General features: G+C 39.4%; 1 protein-coding gene across 1 annotated transcript in view; it reads left to right on the top strand.

The window, feature by feature from the left end:
* cnksr3 (cnksr family member 3) overlaps positions 1–24,393 on the top strand; it is a 44,341-nt gene that overhangs the window by 5,930 nt on the left and 14,018 nt on the right. The window contains exons 2-5 of the mRNA XM_063494679.2: positions 13,581–13,744; positions 19,073–19,275; positions 20,172–20,259; positions 22,935–22,976. Coding sequence (XP_063350749.2) covers positions 13,581–13,744; positions 19,073–19,275; positions 20,172–20,259; positions 22,935–22,976 — 497 coding nt within the window. The remainder of the gene's footprint in view (positions 1–13,580; positions 13,745–19,072; positions 19,276–20,171; positions 20,260–22,934; positions 22,977–24,393) is intronic.

The following is a 24,393-nucleotide window of genomic DNA, read 5'->3' as shown; positions in this document are numbered from 1 at the left end:
CTTCATGCCTTGTTTTTTCTTCAGGGGGAATGGGTGGAATCAATATTTTTATTGCTTGTTCTTGAACAAATAAACTCCATTATTCTGTTAAACATTACCGCTAGCATGCTTTAACCAGGCACCAATAGTGCCTGATGAGTTTGGAAATGGAAACACAAGTCAATATTATATACACTTATATCCTGATTTTGGCCCCCAAGATATACTTCCCATCGTATAGTTAGTTGAGTGTTTAACTCAGTAACTTTAAACTAAATAATTTTTCAAGCTAAAATGCCAAACATTGTCTTGTGTCCTTGCTTCTCACACATGATCGTTTCCTTCTTTTCTTTGCCTCCTTTGATGCTAAATTGAATATATTTGAGTTTCAAGCACATTTGTATGATTAAAGAAGACTTCTGTTGGTGTTTTCGTGGAATTGAGGAGAGTTACCAGTTCATTAAAAAAATCAAAATGATAACATTTGTGTAGATTTTTTTTTTTGACAGGAGTCAAACATGCTTCACAGAAGCTTCCTTTGTTTGTTTTTTGTTCAACTAACAACCTAAAATACCGTAATTTAGTTTGTAATCCAAAAACACAATTTTGGATCACTTCATGTTTGTGTTTTGGACTCTGTAAAGTTACTGAGAGTTTTATTGTCAAAGTAATTTCCAGCTGGTTATTTTACAAGCAGCCAAACTTCTTTGACAAAGGTAATGACTTCTTTATGAATGTATGTAACTGATTTCCCTGTTTGGGCTGTAAAACTGGTTGTAACAAACTCACTGACTTGAACAGTTTTTAGTTTCAAGTTTTAAATCTGACTGGTTGGAAATGCAGAGTCTGTAAAATCAGATTGTTAACATGGACTTTGACTCTTTGACCCTCCTCTTCCTCTCAATGCTTTTTGGCCAAAATAAACAATTTTATCTCTAAAAATGTCGATCAGCAGAAAGCTGCCAGAAATCAGCATCACTGTGGTTTCAGTTTGAGGAATTTTATCTAACAAAGAGCTTCCTGTCGGCTCTTTAAAAAAAACAAAACCCCCAAAAACCATCTAGATTACAGCTGTCACTCGTGAAACCCATTTTAATCAGACTTTAAAAGTGTGGGCCATGAGCATCAGCTGGAAACATCTGTTATCTGCAATCTGGTCAGATTACATTGATCATTTTCACCACCACATGTCTTTGGTGACTTGGGGAAACTTCTTTGTTGTATTTTTGGATTCAGTTTAAAGAGAGTCTTTTTAAATGGGTCACATGACTTCCAAAGAGCATAATTATTGGTAGTTGGTTCAGGAACAGACAGACCAGTGTTGGCCAATGATTATTGAGAAACCAATGCTTTAGTTGAAGGCTAAACTTAAACAGTCTGTCAGAATAATAATATTATAAAATAATCAAGAACATTAAAAATGAGACATTAAAGGGGCTCTATGGAGTGTTTCCTAATTAAGGTGATCGGTGTGTTACCTTACTGTGCTGGTGCCTGTTTAGAAAAGCTGGTGATCATTTGACTTTCAGTGAAGGTCACTGTTTCTGAATATCAAGTTATTTGAGTGGACGCTTCAGTCATGTGACCTGAGATATTAATTCATATGTAGATTAATTTATATCATGGTTCTGGACTGCTGATGTTGAGCTACATTAGTAACAGAGGCACTGACACAGCATTTAAAGCTGAAGTGTAACGGGCCAGTGAATGAACTTGATCAAAAACAAATGAAGGGGATTATGTGGCAGAAGACAAGGGACACTGCAGGTTTGTTCCACAAGCTTTGTTGTGTTTACCTGAGTTTCTGTTTGTGCAAACAGCATGTGTCTAAATAAAGATTCAGAAGTGCATAATGATACAGTATTTTACATCATGATATGGTTAATGCCTGGAAAAAACTTGAAATAAATTGATAATTTCTACTTCACGACCAAATAAAGATTTTTTTATTTGAACCTAAATGAGGATTTTGATAATTTTCCCCAATATTGTATTAATGATGTAAGTCAAAGAACAGCATACCTGTCCTAACAATATGTCAGGCAGTTTGAATGGCTACCTGCCTGTCAGTTATGAGCACACCTGTAAATCAAACAGACTCAAGTGAATCCTCGTTACTGGACTTATAAACCAAAGAACAGTGAGGACGTTGCTGTTCAGGTTTGTGGTGGCGCTTCAGTCTCTCACACAGCGAGCAGCAGAGAGGCTCTCGAAACCCAAACCAATTCTTCAAGCTTAAATGCAACGCAGTGTCTTTTTAGCTTCTTGTAGCCACCCCTGATTTGTTTTACGCAGAGACAAAGCTACAGATTGAGGAACAAGTTGAAACAGAAGCAGACAAAGACAGACTGTAGTTTAGTTTCCCACAGACTCTGAATTTGGCAGGTTGCTCACTGAGCTGTGGTAGGTCTAGCTCACTCACAGTTTAATCAGTTTTAAAAGTTTAAGTTCACAGTTTTGTGACATAAGTAAACAGCTTTAATCACAAATAAATGGATTTTGGATTGACAGGTACTTTATTAGGATGGCCATTTATCAAATGGCATGTGAAATAAATACAGGATTACATGGCTGAAAATGAGCTTCTGTAATGTAATCCAGTCCAAAGTGTTTTTGAGGAGCCTGTCACCGACTTTCAACACATCATCAAATTAAAAGAAAACGATCGTCTTCTTGTGTATCCAGACTCACACGAGTGAAGTTTGGCAGGTTTTCACTGTTTAAACTCAGCTGGAATGAATCCAAATAAACAACGTCTCATCCAGTAAGACGAGATAACCGAAACTTTTGTTTTCGATAAGGAGGACGCGACATCCATGTCATCAGGTTTGTTTAGTAGGTACGACAACCTTTAATCAGTGTAGTCCCGCACAAAGAGCATAAGACAGTCTGGGCTGGGGGTAAAATTCTTATCAAAGATGCACTTCATGGACAAAATGAAATCTTTAATCTGCTGCGTCTGCTCTGCTTGTGTCTGGCTTTCCATCATATGGTCAGTGTAAAAATCTAATCTGTCTAAGATGTGAACATCTTAGACATTCAAAGTAAGGTTCTCTGATTTTTATTTTATCTTTTTGTTCTTTCCTTTTTCCCTGACTTAGCAGTTGAAGTTTCAAAATGTGTTGAACTGGATGCTCATACCATCCGTGCTGCTAGCAGAAACTGGCACTTCAAGGCACTTTGTGTTTCGGGTACAGTGTTTTTCTCACACTTCCAATGAAGCTGATTTGATAAATCAACTTGCATGAAGTAGCTTGTTGTGGATATTGAGAAGGACATGTTGGGTTACGACCCATGATAATTTATCATATCAACCGAAATTAATGGTGAGAATAAATAAATAAATAAAGAACGACAGCAAAACAGCATCAGTAACCTTTAGAAATTACTTTTAGGACTGGGTGTTCAAAGTTTGAGTGTCCTGCCTGAGAATTTATCTCATTTATTCAACAGTTTGTCACAATTTTCTTCAGAGTGTCATTAAAAGTCTTAAATTTAACTTACTTTAATCAATCAGCCAGTTTAGTCTTAAATGAGCAAAAAAGAAAACTGATTGTTCTGCTATCAACAAGTGATTGATGATTCACGTAGCCAGAGATATTGATAACTCTTTTCAGTCTTAGTTGTAGTTTGTAGTGTTATTGGATGTTTGCAGGGAGTGCTGTTCAGTCATGAATAAATGTTACCCTGGTAATTGCACCAGCTCTAACCAGATGGATTTAAATGAGAAGTGCTGATTGTCGAGGAGTGTGATTTTGATCAAAGACTGAACCAGCTGGTGGATGTTTCTTTTCTGTTTTTTTTTTTTTTTTTTTTTTTTTTTTTTTTTCCTCTTAGTTTCTTATCAGTGAAGTCGAGTTCACCCAGGGAAGAGCGGTGAATCACAGGAAGCAGCCGGAATATCTCCATCGAGGCCCTCTTCCTGCCTTTTTTCCATCTGTGAGCAACTTTTGGGTCGCTCAGTAGAGCGAGTGTCTCAAGTCACGTTAGCTAAATCAGCAGGTCCAAATATCCAAATACACTGATCATGCAGCCTACTGTTTACTAGACAGGCTGCAAAACCAGAAACTGACCCCCGTAAACTTTACTTACTTTTACTTCAATTCAGCTGTTTAGCTGATAGCGCTCACTAATTGAGCTGAATTATTGATCATTTGTCTGATTGGTTCAAAAACAGTGATACACCACTGACAGCAGCCCTTTAGAAACTCACCCGTGAACACATTATAATTTTTAAGTGTTTTAAGATGAATTTTGCTCTATTATGAGAGGTCTCAAGTTTTCCACCTCATGTCAGGGTCAGTTGACTAATTCGAAAACTTCGAAGTGCATTTTCCATGTGGAGTAGTTGGGTGGTCAAAACAATTTATCGTATATGAAATGTCTCCTTTTTATGTATTTCACCTTTGATACCATGCTCACCTTGTAGGTGTGATTCCTTCTTTTTCTGAATCGGTGCACAGAAGTGAATTTTAGCCCTAAAATTTTTATGTGGTTATGTCTGGGACTTCTGAAGCTTTTGACCAACATTTGTGTGTTCTATGAAGTAAAAGGTATATATGTATAAAGGTAACGATTTCATTAAATATAATAAATATACTAAAGTTAAAGAGTATAGGGTGGGGTCAAGTGTAGACTTTTTCCGGATGTGATTGAAATAAGCGCTAAATATAACATAACTATGCCTCATACTCCTGAATGGGTACTGTTAAAACACAATAACTTTACACCACTACTTGTAAATAATAAGATAAATATTAAAGTTTGATATAAATCACTGTGATACAGTAGGTCTGCTCTGCTTTTTACTCAACTCCCACAGTTCCCATTTGTTTAGTTTTTGAGGACAGATCTACACAGCGCTCAAGGAAATCCTTTTTCCTCTTGAATGGTGTTTGTTCGACAGAAGGCTGCCTCACACCCCTCAGATGAATGGTCAGGGTGTGTGTGTGTGTGTGTGTGTGTGTGTGTGTGAGAGATATAATGCAGGGTTTGACAGAGGCCTAGTCAAGCTATGAATAGCCTCATTGCTCTTTTACCACTTTTCCTTGCAGCCCTCCACCCTCGTCCTGTTGTTTTTGGGTGGTGGTGTAAAGATTCCTTTTGTTTCGCCCAGTTGGGGTGTGTCGGTCCGGACTCCATCTTTGTGCTTCAACAACTCAACACATGTCATTTGTTGTAATGAAGAGGTGACTGAGGCCTCGACAGGGATAAACCTTCAGTACAGAAAGTTTCTGAGGCGATATCTGACCTTTATCACCCGAGTATCACACAAGCCAACTGGACTTGTGATTTTTGACTGCAAAATTACAAAGTAATTCTCATCTTTCAGGAATCATTTCAGTTTTCTCTCTAGCCCAGAATGGTAGAGCGCATAGTAAAATCTAGACACAGTGGAGTTTTTGGTCTGTATAGCAGTAGCAGTGACACTCTTAAAACCTTTATTCTCTTCTTTCTGAAACTGTTTGAATTTTGCCTCTAGGACAAATTATAACAGAGTTAGGATTATTTAAAGACTGCTTGTAAAATTGGCCCGCCCTGAGACAATGGTTTTAAAAAAAATAAGAGCTGAGGGTATTTTTCACGTTTAACTGCCCAGTAGGTTGTTTTTACATGTATATTAAAAATGCAAACTGTAAGCCCTGAAAACTACTGTTAGATCTACACATTTAACAAATTCAGCATGTTATTTGTTCCATTTAAGACCTCAACAGAGACAAATGCTCAATACAGAAAGTTTTGAAAGGGTATAAACTGCATCTATAAGTAGATATTTAAACTTGTTTTTAGTAGTTTAAATTGATTTTAATGCAGTTTGTTGTATTAAAAATACCAGTAATCATAATTCAACAACCCAAATTCCCAAATAGATCTTTAGTATTATATTAAAAATGCAAAATTTTACCAAGCAACAGTTCTTTTCATTTCTGCTTGAATAAACATAATGGATGTCTTTAGGTTTTCGCTTCAGCGTGTTTTCTTTAAAGGTGGGAGGTATCATGGCGCTCCTCATTTTGTTTGTTTTCATCTTTTTGATAAATGATTAACTCGACTGTTGATGAGCAGCTGGAGTTTAACCTGCAGCTTTTTTGATATTCTCTCCTGTGCTTGAGATGGCTAGAATAACCAACTTTATAATGACCAAGTCTTATAAATACTCCTTAACAGTCAAAATTGAGTCAAGTCTGACAGAGGATGTTAATCATTGGCCATATAAATCCTGCTTGTGTATTTAAGAACCTTTTATTTTTTTTTCTTTCATTAACATTTCATTGATTTTAAACTTGGCCGCTCGGCGCTGCCAAGTTTACCTGACGTTAGCAGCACAACAGCTTTCTTTTCCTGCAGGTTAACGTACATTTTGTGCTACGCTGACTGGTTTGCTCTGAGACAGTTTACATAAAGCCGCTTGTTTACTCAGTCATAGCGTCATAGGACTGAGGCTGTGTTCTGTCTAACCTTGCTTATTTACAATGCTATGCAGCTACGTACGATCCACACGTAGGCACTGCTTTAACGCTTGCTAGCCATGCCTGAGAATTCTATGTGGAGCATCTTTTCTGTTGTCATAGCAACAACCAGTCTTACAAGACAAGCTGGCCAAGCTGCGATTAGTAGTTAGTAGTAGTAGTAGTAGTTTACCTCTGTAAACACCCACAGTGGTTATTTTATCCACAGTCACTTTAACGTCGTACTCAATCTGCAGTGCAGCTAAGGAAGTACAACAAGAAATAATCTTTTTAAAAATATATTTAATGATACACATATTGATACTGTAGGAGAATTGATGTGATAATACATCCAAAAATCTGAATACATCTGAACATTACTCATGAACAAATTACAGTCTGTGCTTTGTAAGGCTTTTTTTTTTTTTTCAGGATGTGGAATCTGGCTGCTAAAGGTTGCTTCAGCCATAAAAATGTTTATTTGTGAGTTTGATTAATAATGAGTGTGTTATTTCCTCAAAGAAGGGAAAAATGGATGTAGAAGGTGAAGCACAGTGTTTTCACCCCTGCATGGCTGGTCAGGCCTGGTGTGAAGTAGGTGTGAACATTGCGTCATCGGTTTTGGAGAGCTGTGGAAGCAGACACCTCCTGTCAGATGTCAGGATGCTGTGGAGGGGGGTTGAGGTCAGAGGTCTTTCACACTGAACTGTTTAAACAGTTTCTTCATAAACGTAGCCGTCTGTCAATCCAAAATGGCCTCCACAAAGTTTGGGGGGGGGGGACCCTAAAAACATGGCTGTCTTACCCTTTTATTAAACTTAACATGTCTTTTACAGAGATGTTCTTGAAGTTGAAATCTTGTTCTTTTAACATAAAAGGAAAATGTATAATGAATGAAGCGGGGTTGCTAGGGCTATCTGCTCAGAGTTTGACACAAATTAGTGAATGCTTTGTGGCTGTATAGCTTATCTCGCATCTGGCTGTGGGGGAAGAGGGTGGCAAGGAGAGTCAAAGTTTGTTGGATTATTTTGTTTTCATAATCTTGGAGAGCAAAATTAGTCACCAAGCCCTTAGCACTGCTGCCATCTTTTGATTGATAACAGATAAAATGACAGATAAAATTGATTAAGACACATGAAGTAATGACCCATCAAATATTAACCTCGTAGTTTTCATGGGTTTGAGGCTATCGTGTAGCTTTGTCATTACGGTAACAATTAAAACTTTCCCACCCTGAGCTGCTGCTTCCTGTCTGCACACAGTTTCCTAGCAGCAGCTGAGAGACAGACAGGCTGAGGTCTGCAGTCGTCTGCAAACATGAGACCGGTCAAAGATGGAGAAGCAAGCTTTTCTTACATCTGTGACTAAAGTAAACTTTGGGAAATGGGGCCTTTAGAAACACACGGGCATCAGAGCAGGTCGATTTAAAACTGTTCCAGTTTTTTCTCACAATTATTATAATATTTTATTATCATTATGAGAGAAAAAAGTGGAACTCATTAAACAGAACAAACACACTTTTTAAAACGCTGGGACTAGACTTATGTTGTTGAGAAAGAGTACATCAACAAACAGTCCAGCTGCGGGCTGATTCGGGCCAGTGACAGTGTTTCTGGATGGATGGATGGATGGATGGATGGTGTATATAAACATACTAAATAGTATAACTTAATGAAAATGCGATATTTTTTTTTCTTCTTTCTTCTACCAAGGGCCAGTACAAATATACAATGGACCAAGTTTTCTAAGACTCAGCAGTACCAAAGAAAAGCTTATCCCAGTATGTAAACCTTTGTATGGCTTCATTAAATATTCTAAAGTTATTGTAGAAAATGGTGATTTGTCAGTGAATTTCTCAATAGTAAATTATATCAAAATTTCTAAAAATATGGTCATCAAAAGAGCAAAATACACTAAACAAAGTGAATGTAGAAATTCAGAAATCATGTCAGAGTTCAGAGTGTCTGTGCACTTTGCTCTCTAATGGCCTTTCATGTCAAGCCGAATTTATTCTGTCAACAAACACGAAAGTTTCAACGGAAATACTGAGATGGTTTTCTCTCATTTTAACTGTGCTGTGATGGCAGTGAACTCGGAGCAGGTAAGTTTAAAATCAGAGGTTAAAAACTGAAAGTTAAAGACAGTTGGTTTTTTTTGACAGTATATTTAAAGAACACTTGCAATAACAGCATTTCTGATGATACAGACAAAAATACTAAACATTCAGTAAAACTGTGTTCATTGTTTGCAGTATTTATGTCTTATCTTTTTCCGATGAAAAAGGTGAAATAAGACTGCATGGGTCTAGAGTAAGCACAAAAGTAGCAGATACAGTATTTTCCCTGGAAATGTTAAGTACAACATAACTGGCTTCACACTTTAGTTTTACAATGACTAAAATAACTGGACCTTGAAAATATTTTCTTCCTGGGATGTTCCGCAGTCAAGTTTGTTTTTGTTTGTTTTTGGGGTTTTTTAATCACATCAGTAGTTTCCATCCACTTTTTGCGTTTCTTGTCATTTCGGGCCCAGCTGACGAGTGCTTCAGCCATGCTCGGAGTCACCAGCTGCTGGTGCCCCCTCCTTCGTAGCCTGGTTGTACTCAACAGTGTGTTTTTGCATCACTTTATGATTTATTTATTTTTTTCTTTCTTGCGTAGTTTGCAAAGCTTTGTGCTAGGTGTTTTAAGGTAGCACATTTTTAAGCATTAAACAATTACTGGAGGCTTCCTCTCAGACATGCCTGGGCTCTTTTTATTGTTGTGTGCGCTAGGGAACACAAGCTCATGGAGTTGCTATAGCAATCATGTCACAATATGATATTTTTGTGTCATTTGAAAATGAATACCGGCATTATCTCAGACGATATGATACGACACAGGTCTAGCTGACACAGGATGTATCGATGGGCATCAAGGAAATGCCCCTCGACACGTGCACTGTTTCTTCATGTCTTTTGAAAAGGTCTCAAGCCCATGGCCTCGGATGGGCTTGGAACTGTGAGTCACTGGCAGTTGTTTGTCTGTAAATGTTGGTGAATGAAGCAGCTGATCTGCTCCCAGCGTTGTTGTCCCTCCTCCTTCCTCTCACCTGTTTGGAAATCAATCCTCTGAAACAGGTTATGAATATTTCATCAGTCTGAACCTGAGCTCAGAGTACACTGTGAAACATTCACATTACAAGTCTGTACAATTTAGATGAACTAAAAACATAAGTGCAGATACAGTTGCTTTTTTTCCCACCTATGCAGCTGATCATGTTAACCATTTACCATTTACCATGTTAAAGCAATAATTATCAAACATTTTGTACCAAAGGGGTCAACCAAGATGTCAACCGAATCTCTTTACATAGACACAAGCGTTTTTCTCCAATATTTCGTGCTCAGTAAGAGATGATCTGAATTGGACCTCTATGGTTCAGTTTTATCCCAGGAGATAACCCTACTGTTTCAGACCATATTTACTGAATAAACGAGGGTTTTCTCTCCAGCTCTTCCTAAAGTAAGAGTTTCTTGTGGTGCTTTTTCACACAGCTACCGTCTGCTGTGTTTAATTATTCGTGCTGCTTGAGAAGCATCTCACAAACCAAACAACTAAACCGCCAACACAAGGCTCTCAGCAGTGTTACAGTGTGGTAATCCCGCTCGATCCTCGGCGCCTGTCAGAGGTTTGAAACGGCTTTCCGAGAGTTTGGGCTGAGCGCCAAACCCGACAGAGCAATCATCGAAATGAGGAATGATAAAAATGACTCGGCAGCTACAGAAATTAATGATGTTTTATGTATTGCTGGAACATTGGATCCAGACCTGAATGTTGGACTTGAGTTTTTATTATTTTATCTGCTTTATTTAACTTGTTAATCTCCCACAATTTGAGCAAACTGTCTAAGCCATTGGTTTTCAGACCTGAAACTATCGAATGTTTCGCATCTGAGCAGGATGTTTCTGCATCACAGGAAGAATCATGTGTAGAAGCTTAACAGAAGCTCATGTTTGCTCATGTTATGATGGTAGTTGTCTCTGCTTTGCAGGGAGACTCAGTCTTTTGTTATCATGCTTTCATTAGCGGGCGATTTGGCTCCCGTGTGACGTTTAGCCGACCCTGCTGTGCAGCTGAGAGATTATCGGCCTCCTCGGGTGACAGTAATGTGATCCAGGCTGTCACCAACACATTTCTGCTGACTGCAAACTGCTGTCCAGCTCTGACCAACAGCAGAGGGAGTTTAGTTTGAAGTGTGGAGATGCGCTACAACCTAGAAGGAGCAGAAATTGTGGATATTTACCTGAGGAAGGTTTGGCAGTATGGTCACAGTTTCAATTTGGGTGTATTGAGAAACTTTCAGGAGCAACTGAACGGGAGCAGAAACCAAAATGAATGTGTGAAGATCTCTGATATAGAAGTTCAAGGCTGTCACAGTAGTATCTCGTTTTCTTTTAGTTCGATGAATGGAGAATTTTTAATTAAAGTTTAATTTACATGTTTTAATGGAGGGATCTCAAACTTGTTCTTGTTTATCATAAACTGATCCATTGCTAATTACCACCTCAAATTAAACTAAATATATTTTGTGACAATAAAGGAGCAGTATCAGTATCGCTGTCTTTCAGTGACTTTCTCATCCCGTCCACAATCTAAAGCTGCTGTTTGTGACTCGTTCAGCTCTCCATAACCAGTTTTCCACCTGCAGCAGGTTCTGGAAGCAGATCTTCAAATCAGACCAGGACTGCTGGGTGCAGTCCAAGAAGCTGGAGTTGGAGTCTATCATTCTGCATGATGAGAGTGTTGACCAGATCACTCTATGAGGAAGGCCCAGTACTAAGTGCTTAACTTTCAAAATGATAGGAAGGGGATCAAAAGACAAAGCATGTTTAAATCAGTTGTTTAAAGTCTGGCCCTCTGAGAATGTCCTGAAGTGTTGCCCATCCCTCCCCCAGATGGTCTAAATTTTACCCTGTTGGGGGATGAGCAGACGACCCGTGTCCTCCTGCTGGGGCCTGATTTGGAGTCCTTCCCAGACAATTTCACCCCCTCAAACTTTGCTGAAATCCTGTGAGTCTTTATTCTGGCCTTTATAAAGGCCAAAATAAATCGAATCTTACCGCTGTAATAACAGTAAGCAAACAAACACGCTCTGTATTCTCGGTGCAACTCTGTGTCAGAGGCTGCTGAACTCGGAGGTGTCCCGTCAGCAGTTAGTTAAGGAGGAATGTTCCTCCCTGCTGTCAGAGAGAAAGCGTGGGCCATCTGTCGTTCCGAACACAAACAGGAGTCGCAGCTTCTTTAATGACCACATGCTGGGGCAGTTGTTTTCTTCTCACCCTCCCAGACATTTTGTTGGCCAGTTGCTGCTCGGCTTCTGCATAACATCATCATCTGCCATTTGTTGAAAGCTTGTGTGCTAAAACTCTAACATTTATTTTTAGTATGATGCAGGATTCCTGTGGATCATTAAAGTCTGAACTTAAATCAAGAAAAAGAACTTGTTGAAATGTTTTGAACAAAGACAATGCTGTGGGGTGAACTTTGAGATGGAGGATTTCAGGCTGGCAGAACGGAGAGTTGTAGAGGCTGTTGAAGTGTTTAATTGCTGTAGACAGTTCTTCTCTTTAGCGTACAGTGTGTGCACATATGCTTAATATTTTCCCATTATTGAGTTTTTCATATTTTTCCCAACCAAACACATCCAAAAACCCTGCAGCGAACATTTTCTGTGCTCATGTGTGTCAGACAGTAACTGGGGCGTAATGGCTCATTTTATTGATCCAGCTAAGAGAACTCTTTGAACTCATTCACAGAGGTCAGAGGTGAATGTTGGGTGCAGAGTGGTGCCGCTGAAATGGGCGCCATCTCCCTTGAGGTCTCATGAGGTCACGGGGCTGAAAGTGGGGTGCTGGCGGCCTGTATGACCATACCGGGCCGCCAGAGAAAAATGTTATTAAGCATGCAAACCTGCGCATTAACCACTGCTGGCAGAGCTATTAAATGTTAAACGAACCAACCCTTTATGGTTTGATGAGTTGAGTATTTCTGACATTTTAAGTGACAGTAGCTGTAGATTTGTGATGATGGTACAGAGGCTTAGTGCTACGAGTTCAATACACGTGAGATCCCCGACAATGTTCACATGCACACGTGTGGTTGAGTTGGCTGTCAAGGATTGATTCACGCCAGAAATTCAATTTGTTCTACACATGTGAGGGGAAAAGGTCTCATCCTGTTCCCTCCTTTCACAGTAAAGGTCTCTTCTCACATATTTCCTGTTGTGATAGAGTAAGCCATGCATTAATAACTACTGCTTAAAGTGTCAAATGTATTTCTTCAAATCAAATTAGTTTGAGTGTTGTTCCTGCAAATGTTTCACAATAAAAGCCTCATTAAGATGTGAAGGGTTTCTGTACAGTTACAAGTGGACTTTCAATTTGAAATATACAGGAAGTGTTGAGATTGTAAGAAACAACGAAATGAGGCGACTGTAACAGAGAGACTGAGATTTAAAAAAACTAAATGGGGCTAATTAAAATTGTCCTAGCTATCTTTAGCTACTCAGGTAGGTAAAGTTAGATAAATAAAATCAGAAAAACATTATACTTGAAACAAAGTCTAGGACTAACAATCAGACAGTAAATTATTAAAAGAAACATTCCTTTTATACAGGAATGTGTTTCTTGGTCTGTTATTAAGTGACGAAATGGTTTGCTTGTTGGTTGGTTGACGGAGGTGATGGATTTAAGAAAAGGTGTGGTTTGGTGAGCTGGCAGGACACTGCCAGGCTGTTGGCTGTCACAGTGACTGATTGAGTCAATAAGGCGATGTTGACTCAGCAGCTGTGTTTGCTGTAAGACCTGAATGGATCATAGAGAGACGACTTTCACTGAAACTCAGATGCTGAAGTCATGCTCTGTCTGGTTTACTTGCATGTGTGTGCCTTAAGAACTCCAGGCTGATTGGTGATCCATGATATACAACCTAGGAATGTGAGCGATCAAAAGCACTTCTGTTATAAAACGCTAATTTTATTGCATCCCTGATGAATTTGTCAGTTTATTCAAATGAATTTCAAACCTGAGATTTGCTGAATTAAAATGGTGAATTTCATCAATAACCTGTTCTGTGAACATTAAATGTGCTTCATTGTCTGTGTCTCTCTCAGGTCTGGATGACAGCCTGCAGCAGTACATCCCATCCTTCCAACAGCTGCAGGTGGATGGGGAGAAGCTGCTGAGGATGTGCCACCAGGAGCTGCTGTCTCTGGGCGTGGCGAGGGTTGGACACCAGGAGCTGATCCTGGAGGCCGTGGATCTGCTCTGCGCTCTGGTCAGTTAGAAATCAGAAAATCCCACATTCTCTTTTTACTTCTGATAACGTTCCTGTTTAGAAATGTTCCTCTACTATATAACTGTGGATTTCAGTGTCCGCTGTCATCACCCATGAGTCAGCATGTTAAATATACCCGTTTCAAGTCCTTTGAGATATGTCTTTAGCAGTGTTGACCTCCAATTCTTGTTCAATCAAACAATTTCTAATGATGCTGATGAGAAACTGCCGAAGCTTCTCTCTGTGTGAGACTCTGCTGAGATGGTGTCTGGACCACACAAACACCTGCCTTGTGTTACAAACCATGAAAATGTTGTAGGCGAATGCATGCACTCAAGTTAACTGAGTCATTAGATTTCACAGTCAGTAAAGGGAAGATCTCAGTTTGAGCTTCACAGTTTGAGCTTCCATCCATTTTTGGCCACTTGTCCACATCTAGACCATGGTCATGTTTTTCTGGCTTGTCCTGGGAGTCCACTCCAGGGGAGACTCAGGACTGGAAATGCCTTGGAAAGTCTGGAGAGTCCAGGAAGGAGGGAGGTTTGGGAATCTCTGCTTAGACTCATTGGCTGATGCTTATAAGTTCAGCAGCAGAGCAGAAGATGATCCTTTTCTGTCCATCACTGATGGCAGTGCATTAAACTTTGTGTAAAAGTTTCTAGAGCAAAGATTTGTTTCTTTTAAATAAAAGTTTCAATTGCATTTAAAAACACCACAACAGCTACCACCATGCACATTACACGCTGCCTGAGGGGGCATTAAAACAGCTCAATGTTCATCATAACAATCATAAGACCAGTGCTGTGATAAGAATCCTACTGCGTCTGATATATTTGGACAGTTTTTCTCAGAAAGTCTGAAAACTGAGCAAGAGAGGGATTTTCTAGGAAACTACAGAGTTTATCTTCGGTTTTTTAGGCTTAATGCCACAAATGAATGAAAGTTTAGCGGTAGTTTGTGTATCTCAGGCCCTAATGTGATTCTCCTGTTGTGGCCTTTAGTGGAACTGAGTTTTGGTTTAATCGGTTGTGGCTAAAAAGTTTTGTATTCCTGTTTTCACGCAAACAAATCAACGGCAAACATTTATATGATTTCTAAAAAAAATGTTTCACTGTGAAAAACAGAGCTGTGTGATATGTTTTTAATGCCCAGAAGGTGTCAAACAGGAGCAGAAATCTTTGTTTAAAAGCACGTCAGTTATGCATGAAAATCAGTAATGAATTAAATAATCAGTGACTTGAGCCGATGACACGTGGACATTGAAACAAAGAGATGACAGAAGAGTAAATGATCCGGTGACTCAGCATGGAGAACGTCATAAGAGGAAACTTCATCTATCATAGAGTTAATATTGGAAGGAAAACAGAAAGGGTAGTAGTGATGTTGAAATTAAATTATCCTGAAAGTGACTCCAGCTTAGGCCGGTTAACCATATCCAGACACAAAGGTGGTGGTTAGCAAAAGGCATTCACAGACTGTATGTGCGAATCACACAAAAAACAAGCTAATGAATGTGAACTTTCTGGAAGTTCTGTTAGTTTGTTTAAACAGAGAGCGAGACTAAAATTTAATATTTGCATTAAAACCTCAAACAGGCACTATCAAAAAACCTAGAAAGACTGACTCACCCGACTGTCTACTTAGCCGTATAATAAAAGGTTGTCATGGAAATGTGTAAAGTAGCTAAAATTTTGCATTTTAACTTGGAGACTCAGTAGTCATTAGAGGACATCCTAAACATCCCAATATAACACCAAAATGTAGTTTTCTGAAATTTGTTATGGATCCCTGCTACAACCTGACAGCTGTATGCTTCCTTTTTGGAGAGTGCCATCCTGGTATATATTTTTACTTTCTAATCTATTACTTGGCACTTATTAGCACATGTGTGTATGTATATTTATGACAGTAGCTTGCTAGCTAGCAGTTCTTATCCACAGGCAATATATTAGATGGAAACAGCCACTGTGACATCACTAATAGTCGTTATAGTGATTTGAAACAGGATATGAGGAGCGGGGGCTGTAGTGTGACACCACACGCATCTTGGCTAATGACTTGTTAGTCAAAAGCATATCATGGATAATCCATCTTTCTGCTTTTAATAATAACTGCACTTAACAAAACTCACTTCATTTTCTATTCAGTATGACTTGAAACTAGTGACTGAGCCCATGAAGTCATTTGAAAAGTACTGCAAAACAACAAAAGGCTAATTACCCTAATTATCCATAGGCAGACAGAATCAACCACAGTCGCCCCCTGCTGGACAACAATGCAGTTTTATGGCATTTGCATGTTTCAGAAGATGCCTCCAGTCTGTGGTCTTACCCCCCCCGTTAAGAGATGGTAAATTCTTGACCCTGAAAAACTAACGTTGAGGCTTCATAATAGCTGTGTGGTGGCTGCAGTCTTTGGTGTGACCTGTTTAAAGTTTTGAAGCACACACACAGCCCCTCAGTCAGCTGTTTATGGGCTCTAATGTCTGTGTGGTGGTGAAAAGGAGGATTTACTGGCTGTGCTGAGGTTTAATGTTGTGACTGGCCTGAATAGGATTCAGTGGCCTTTTCTTAAATGGAGACTGACACTCTGCTGTACTCGCCAACAAATGGTGACAATAAAAGAATGAGTGACCACAACAGACACTTATCAACCGCACTAACTACAAATTACTGTGTCCACCATATCAACTTTTCTCCAGTATAGTTGGTCAGATTGTCTGACTGCTGTCTGATAATATGACATTTACACGCAGACATCTGTTTATAACTGAACTTTTCAATATTTGTTTAAATGTCAAAAGCATTAAAACACAGAATACTTCATTGGCTGAAGATAAGATTCCTAAAACTCCCAACATTTCAGGGAAAAGTCTTTTTTTTATATGTATTTATATATATATATATGGCTTTTCCTTATAACAGCCGTCCCTCAAGATTTTGTCCATTAAAAGCAATGCATTGTCCGAGGTAACATTTAGTCCTTTACTGAATCAGTGGAATCGTTAGTACAGTGTGGGATTTGCCCAAATAAATGACAATTTATTTGCTTCTGGCTTATAACAGCTTTGTCTTTCATATGATTCAGTCTTTAGGAATGTCATAAGGAAAGGCAACTTAAAGAGTGCTAGTCAGACCCCTTCTTATACTGTATTTGTGTTTGCAATTAGCTGATCTTTATTAGATTCCTGACCCCAGGTAAGGCTGAACAACCTGACACTGACAGTAGCGTATTTCAGATTTTTAGTCTGTATCCCACATCCTCCCTCAGCCATGTGACAGGGACAAGTGACGTGTCATTTCCTGAAATGCTTTCACTTACCTCTGGAAAAATACAGTTATGACATCACACTGAAACTAACCAATCAATGTTGCGATCAGAGCACACACAGCTCCAAAGTTTCAGGGAGCGTTTTCCTGCAGCATTCAAGCAAGGTCAAATGATGTGTTGTGGGTATTTTTTGCAGCATGAGGCAGAGTTTGCTGCATTTTGGGGTGGAGCAGGAAACAGATGTGACCCTCCCACCTGTCAGAGACCCCCCCACCCTTCCCCTGACACACACACATTCAAACACAGTTTTCAGCATGTAGAGGAAGAGTTTTGTTCCAGCGTCTTGTCACATGATCAGTTTACAACTGAGGCTCATTTAACAGAACAAGAGAGGCCTTTTCTCCCCCGACTTTAACCCTCAGTACATACCACAGACTTATTCTGATAATTGGAGTGACATTAGGCAGCCACAGGCTCTTAATGACCCAGATTTTGTGTAATGATCATGATGCACTCAATGATCAGGGAGGCCTACAGTTGGGTTCACCGCTGTTGAGGGGAAAAAGATGTTTTTGTTTCAGCTCAGGTCTCCTGATTGACTGGAGGCAGCCCTCTCTGTTCCACAACAGACGTAAATTAGAAACGTAAAAAGAAACTACAGAGATGATGCTCTGGGGATAATAATGTGGAAGAAAAGAGGAAAAGAGCATTGTTTTATATTGACAGTTACATTAAACATTTTCTATAGATTTTGATGTGTTTGGCATATTAATTTATGCAGATGTTGGCAAGATTTGTGGTTTATGTTGCATTTTATAAATTATTTTGTGTGAGATAGTTGATCTCTCTCTTCTTTATGATTTTGGTGATTTTGCCTCGCCATATGAACAAAGTGAAGCTGACACAATTAATCTGCTACCAGAGAAGTTTCTATTTAAATGATGAAAATTTGTTGGTTCAGTTTGTTCAAATGTGCAGATTGGGTACTTTCTCTGTTTTTGATGACCTTATAAATTTTGTTTGTTGTGCATACAAACGCTATGACAAGACAATGATTGATCTGTAATACTTCTAGAGATCTTTCACTTCAGTGCCCTCATTTTCTGAAAGTTTTAAAATACTTGAACCTTCTAAAAACCTTCTGATAGTCATGCTCCTTATTTCACTCCATCACAGCCCGGCATCATCCCGAGCTCTTTCTGATTGACACCTAGGGATCACATCCTTTCTAACACGATTTGAAAGTTCTGCCTGAAACGTGAGGTCAGGTGTCATGTTGTGTTATGAAGGATGTGTTTTCTGCGTTCAGTCAAGGTGGAACGTCGATTTGGCTCCAGATGTTTTGTTTGTCTTTGAGCGTCATGACGCCTCAAACATCTGAATCGCTGCAGGCGACAAAGTGAATCAAAGGTCGTGTTCAGACCTGCAGATGTAATAACACATAAATGTAACACATTTGCACTTATTCATAAAAATAAACAAAAAGGTATCAGATTCATTAAACTGATTAATTAAACACGTGGCATTGATGAGTCATTTCATTCTGAGTCATTTAGTTTGAAGTTGATGTGGTGGGGATTTTTTTTTTTTTTTTAAGTCGCATAATCGCTATGGCGACTGGTTTGCAGGAATGTGTGTGTGTGTGTGTGTGTGTGTGTGTGTGTGTGTGTGTGTGTGTGTGTGTGTGTGTGTGTGTGTGTGTGTGTGTGTGTGTGTGTGTGTGTGTGTGTGTGTTTTCATTAGGGAGACTGGGTGTGTTTGTGGTCAAGGGTCATGGGAATCTCTAAATTCCCTCCAATCGTTCCTGAACATTGTTGTGTGTTCTCAAACAAAAAGTACTTTGAGGTGCAAAACACAATGTGGACTCCTCAAACTGCAGCTTTGTGCAGTGTAATGTTTCCGCAGTGCCTCTTTCAGAGTTTCCTGTGGCAGCATACTTGTGCCAAGGTTAGTGAGCCAGGAAATAGTGACAGTGCTGATGGGAAGTGTAGTCTTTATGTTTAATAACTGAGTAAGAAGCAGGTTTGTTTCACTGAATCTTTCATCTTTCTTTAACAGAACTATGGCGTGGAGTCGGACAACCTGAAGACTTTGGTGGGGAAGATGAGAACAGCGCACCACAACCTGAGCAGTGCCGTGACACAGCGCAGGAAGAACCCCGCCTACCACAGCAAAAATTCCAATCAACCCACCAATGAATTCCTCACCGCCGTGGTCGAACTGATCGGCACCGCCAAGAATCTGCTGGCCTGGCTGGACAGGTAACCACGACGGCATTCACAGTATCCTTGTGTTAAAAACTAAACATTATTTGCTCATTAAAACAACCGCGATCTCGTAAAAAAACATAAAAATAAAACTGGATACCATGATGTTATAGTTGATGTTTTCATCCAGGCTTTCTTCCTTGGATTTGTAAATTTAGCTGTACTTGCATAATTACTCACACAACACTTTCACTAACATGGCATTTGTTTTTATTAACATGTCAGTCAGAAGTTCACTAATAATGTGCAGCTCAGTGCACAACTTTGTTCCTTCTAAGACAGCGGTTGTACTCTCCCCTCCATTCTGATTATTTTAGTATCGTGTTTCCTCGCAGCGCTGCTCCAGTTTACTGCATCGCCGCTTTGACTCCTTCAGCTTTTTTGCAGCTTGTATCAGCTTGAAACACATTCCAGCTTGGCTGCAGCAGCTGGAAACAAACATGGATGCCCTATAATGCACCTGACATCTGAAGTGTGTCAGCTCGCTCACCCAGAAACACCTGAGGCCACTTCTTATTCAGTCTGCATCCAGTTAACTCATCCAAAATGTTTTCATACTCGATATGTTTGGGTTGGAACAACTATTATGATCTGAAGTTAATGAAAACTTACAGAAAGTCAAATTTTCATTCATTTCTTTGATGTTCTGTCCTTTTTTAAAATTTATTTTAAAGTGTTCATCATTGCATGCTGTTTTGTTTCACTGTTTTTCACTTGCTTACCATTGTTCAGTCGATCAGTGTGAAGCAGTAAAAGATCAGAGGTCGTGTATAAATAAAGACCGAATAGTCTGCGGCCCTGCTCGTATTTTGAATCCGTTTTACAACATTGCCCTGTTGTCTGACAGCACTGACATGATTCTATAATTTTAGTTTCTCTCTTCTTGCCAGGACTCCTCTGTCGAGTGCCAATGACTTCACCTCAACTAAAGGCAAGATCATCCAGCTGTGTTTGGAGCTCACCTCCACCGTCCAGAAGGTCAGTGACGCTCAGATGCTGCTCTGTGTTTTCTTCAGTGTTTCTGTGCTTTCCTGAGTAATTAACGGATCCACTCTGGGAAATACAATCTCCACATGAGATCTTAAAAGAGAAACAGACCTCTGATGTTTTCTGTGTGCAGCGACTTGTCATAAAGACACATCACAGAGAGGAAGGAGGTCATGAACTAAAATGTTTATTTTCTGGATCTGTTGTTGTTGGTGGTGATGATCATGAAGAAGCTCCAGATAACTACTGTATACATGAACAAAGTCATTTTGATGGCATATCTCCTTCCGATAGCTGTAATAAACCAAAACAAACAAGAAATGGAGATCCTGACATGTTTCATACTTTAGAAACTTTGAGATTATTACTAAAATGTAAATGAAAGCACACGATGTGGAACTGCAACAAAACCAGTTCATGGAGAGTGGGAAATGTCAGGTTCGTGTCCTGAATACATTTTAAAAGTTTTACATTTATAATTAGGAAGCATCCCAATTCTGTGAAGACGTATATTCATGCTCCATCCTAAAATGTTGCTGCCCAAAGAACATGTCATCTAAGCAGTTTTACACTCACTAAGGGACAGAGTAAGCTATAGACTGTATTTAAAAGATGGACATACCCCTGATGTCTGGTTTTGAACACATTGTGAAGCCTCAGTTTTCACATTTTGATAGTCTCACTTTACTGGAGCCAGAAGTGACCATTTGGTTAAGGTAGTGGATTGCTAAGTTATCAGCTAATGCTAGCTGGCTTGATTATAAAACCTGAGAATTTCTCTTAATTTCAATGTCTTTACCACACAGAGTAAAAATATTTGCCAGAAAGTTGCATTAAAATGCTCTGAACGTACTGACAGCAAAAACATAGTTGGGAAGTTTACCTGAGGTGAAGCCTAACAAACAGAGACTGGCTACAACCACTCACGCACTATTCACCTGTCATTTAAAGTGACAGGCCCCTAATTATACACAGGCATAAGCTAATACCACTTAAGATAGTTTTTAAAAATTTCACTCACTGTACAGTTACCATGAGGAGGGGAATTAGCTTCACAAAACAGTTTGTTTCATATCGCCTTCCTCTCAGCTGTCAGTTATCCCATAAAGAAAAGTGAAAAAAATCAGGTTTTCTCAGCTCTGTCAATGCTAAATCCACAGCTTAAGGATCTATTCTATACAAAGTCTTGTGCAACCACGCATAAAGTCATGAATCAGTGATGAATTGTATGTAACCCTTTACATCGTTGCAGAGTCTACCTGAGGCAGTCGTGCTTGTCACACTCGGTTACACACAAAATATGAGGGAACTAATTGTGTGAGAAGTTCAAACATGATGCATATTAATGCAGCTGAGGCGTACAGACATGTTTTATGCAACGGCAGAATACTTCAGCTGCAAATCAGCCAGACGTTTCATTAGTTTGGAACTTTATAATTTCCTTTAGGGACAGCAGAAGTTTGTTTCAGAGCTTCACATTTTGCAATAAGCTGGATTTCTCTTCATTTATTGAAGTATTCTGAAGCGGCCGTGCACTTGGATGTTTTCTGCAGCGTGCCACCTCCCTGCATGTGTCTGCAGAGCTTTCTGAGGCGTCGCCCTGCTGCGCTGTCGTGCAATCATCCTGTCGGCGTGTTTACGGGGAACTGTTATTTCTCCGACCGCAGCAGGAATCCTCTCGGTGTCTCTGGGAGGCGTTCACCGTCCCTGCCTCCTGGTTTCACTCTCCTGTAGGCTGTCATTTCTCAAATATTTGTTTTGCCGCTGATTCCCTTTCTCCCGTCCCGTGTCTGTTTGCCACACTCACAGTTCTGGCTTCTGAATGGAAAACCTGCCAAATTTGATATGAGCAAGTTCTCCTTTTCCCCAGATGTGAAAATGCTCCACTGCATCTGTTTTCTGAAACAAAAAACTTCTTTAACCATCAAGATGAAAATATTCTGTCTGCTGTACAGTAGCATGATATTAACCTGAAAGTTCTTTTCTAATACAGAGCAACATAAAAATAAATTTACTGTCATCATGACTTTTATTTTTTTCCATAACTACTTGTAAAGGTATGACTGTCAAGGCGAGATCCCATACAAAACACAGCTGTAGGTGTTTGGCACCAGAATGTTGTGTGGAAAAAGTCTTATTTAGCAAATGATTCAAAAAATTACAATATTAGAAAATTGATCAGAAAACAGTAAGAATAGGAGTTAAAGAAGAGGAGGGTGAAGCATTGATTGATTGCCATCACTGAATGACTTTGTATGGAGATTTTGTTTGATATCAGATGTTACAAATTCAGTCTTCTAACCTGAAATATTACCAAGGACATCCAGACTTCAGATCTGTGTTCATGAACTTCTCGTCCATCCTGACACCTAATTCAATTTAGTGTGAACAGTATTTGCTTTTGAAGCAATACTAAATTGGGTCACATAGTTTAATCATGTGACTCTGTTTTCCTTACCAGCATGGGTAATTTCCCGACTCTTATCAGTTGTTTTTGTGTCATACACAACTTCAAAATAAAAGCATAAAATAAAATAAAAAACAAAGACAGGGGCTGCCTTGTTTCTCTGATTTTTTTTTTCCTCACATTGTGATGATAATGAAGCAGATGTTGGACAGATGTTTGTGAGATCTCTTAGTCTCTGTGTTTGTGTCTGTAATTCCAGGACTGCACAGTTTATGAGATGGAGGAAAAGATTCTGGAAGTGGTGAGTCCTGCTTTTGCTTTTCTTTCCTCTGTTCGAACATAGTAGAAGCTAATCGTGTGTCTGTGTGTGTGTGTCTGTGTGTGTAAGCTGCAGGTTTGTTTATTCAGATCAGGCACATCCACTTCCTGTCTTAGATAAGACTTCCTGTTGTTTCAGGATTCACACTTGGATGAAGTTCAGTCGCTTTCCTTCTCATAGCCAGTTTGTCATGTGACCTCTCTTTATACAGTAGCTCAGTCACCTTAAAGAAGGCCAGCTCCCTGTCAGCTGTGGGCTGTTACAGCAGTGGATGTTCATTTTAAACATGCACATTGTTTAAATTCATGTGGTCAGAGGATATTTTTCTGGCTCCTGAAAGCCCCTCAACGGGTACATTACAAACCTGTGTCTTTTTATTTGATAATTAAATCATGTTTTAGTGAATGAAACCTTGTGTCTGGGCTCTGAAAATTTCTTACACAGGAAAAGCTCTTTGAGTCTACTTTTTCTGTACTCGTCGCATCTATAAGACATCAACTTGGGCAAACTTGGCTTATAGTGACAAGTGGACAGAAAAGCTTCAGCTTACAGTAAACAGAACGTGACTGGAAATGGACCTGATGTTTTATGTACACACTGTTTTAATGCTCATGGAGACAGATGGGCGAGTATAATGTGAATAAAAGTGTCTTTATGAACTAAAGATTTAGTCCTAAAAACTGCTGAAGTATAACATTGGTTTTGCATTATTTTTTAGTTCTATTTCCAGTACTTTATGGGATAAATATTTATGAAGCAACGTTACTTCATTTTTGTAAGGGGAGCAATAAACTCAGCATATTTGAAAAAAACAAACAGCAGGAAGCTGACCAGTTATATCCCCAGAGGAGCATGTTTTCCTGGTTTACTTGTAATTTCCTGTTGGTTTGTGTTTTCCTGGTCAGCTCTCTGCTTCCCATGAGCTCGGGTTCGGTGCTGCGCTCCAGGCCTGGGTGTCTGGTCATTTGTGATGATAATATGAGGCTGTTCTCGCTCTGCAGAGGCATCAAGCTCTTCTCCTGTACAACAAAACCAAGCACCTTCCCCACGTCCGTATTTGGAGCTTTTATTTGATGCTTTTCCAACTCCTGTTGCATCTGTTGTTTTCTTTCCCTTTTCCACTGAAAGGTCAGAGGTTTGGATCAGGCAGATTTGGTGCAGGAGGTGATTCAGCATTTCAGATTAAATTTAGAGCACTTTAGAGTCATCATGGGAGATGTAAGCTAAGACCACCATGCTGCCAATGGCTTTCTGTCTTGAATCATGTTTTATTCTTTATTCAAGAGAAAACGCATGACAAAAAGTACCTTGTTTCGTTTTCAGTCCAACGATATTACACAAGCTATAAAACACTAAAATGTAACCACAAGACAAGTCATAACATCAAATATGCAGTTGA

This window comes from Pelmatolapia mariae, linkage group LG15, assembly GCF_036321145.2.
Source record: "Pelmatolapia mariae isolate MD_Pm_ZW linkage group LG15, Pm_UMD_F_2, whole genome shotgun sequence".
NCBI lineage: Eukaryota > Metazoa > Chordata > Actinopteri > Cichliformes > Cichlidae > Pelmatolapia > Pelmatolapia mariae.
The sequence above is the reverse complement of the archived record's forward strand: the minus strand, read 5'-3'. Positions and strand labels throughout refer to the sequence as shown.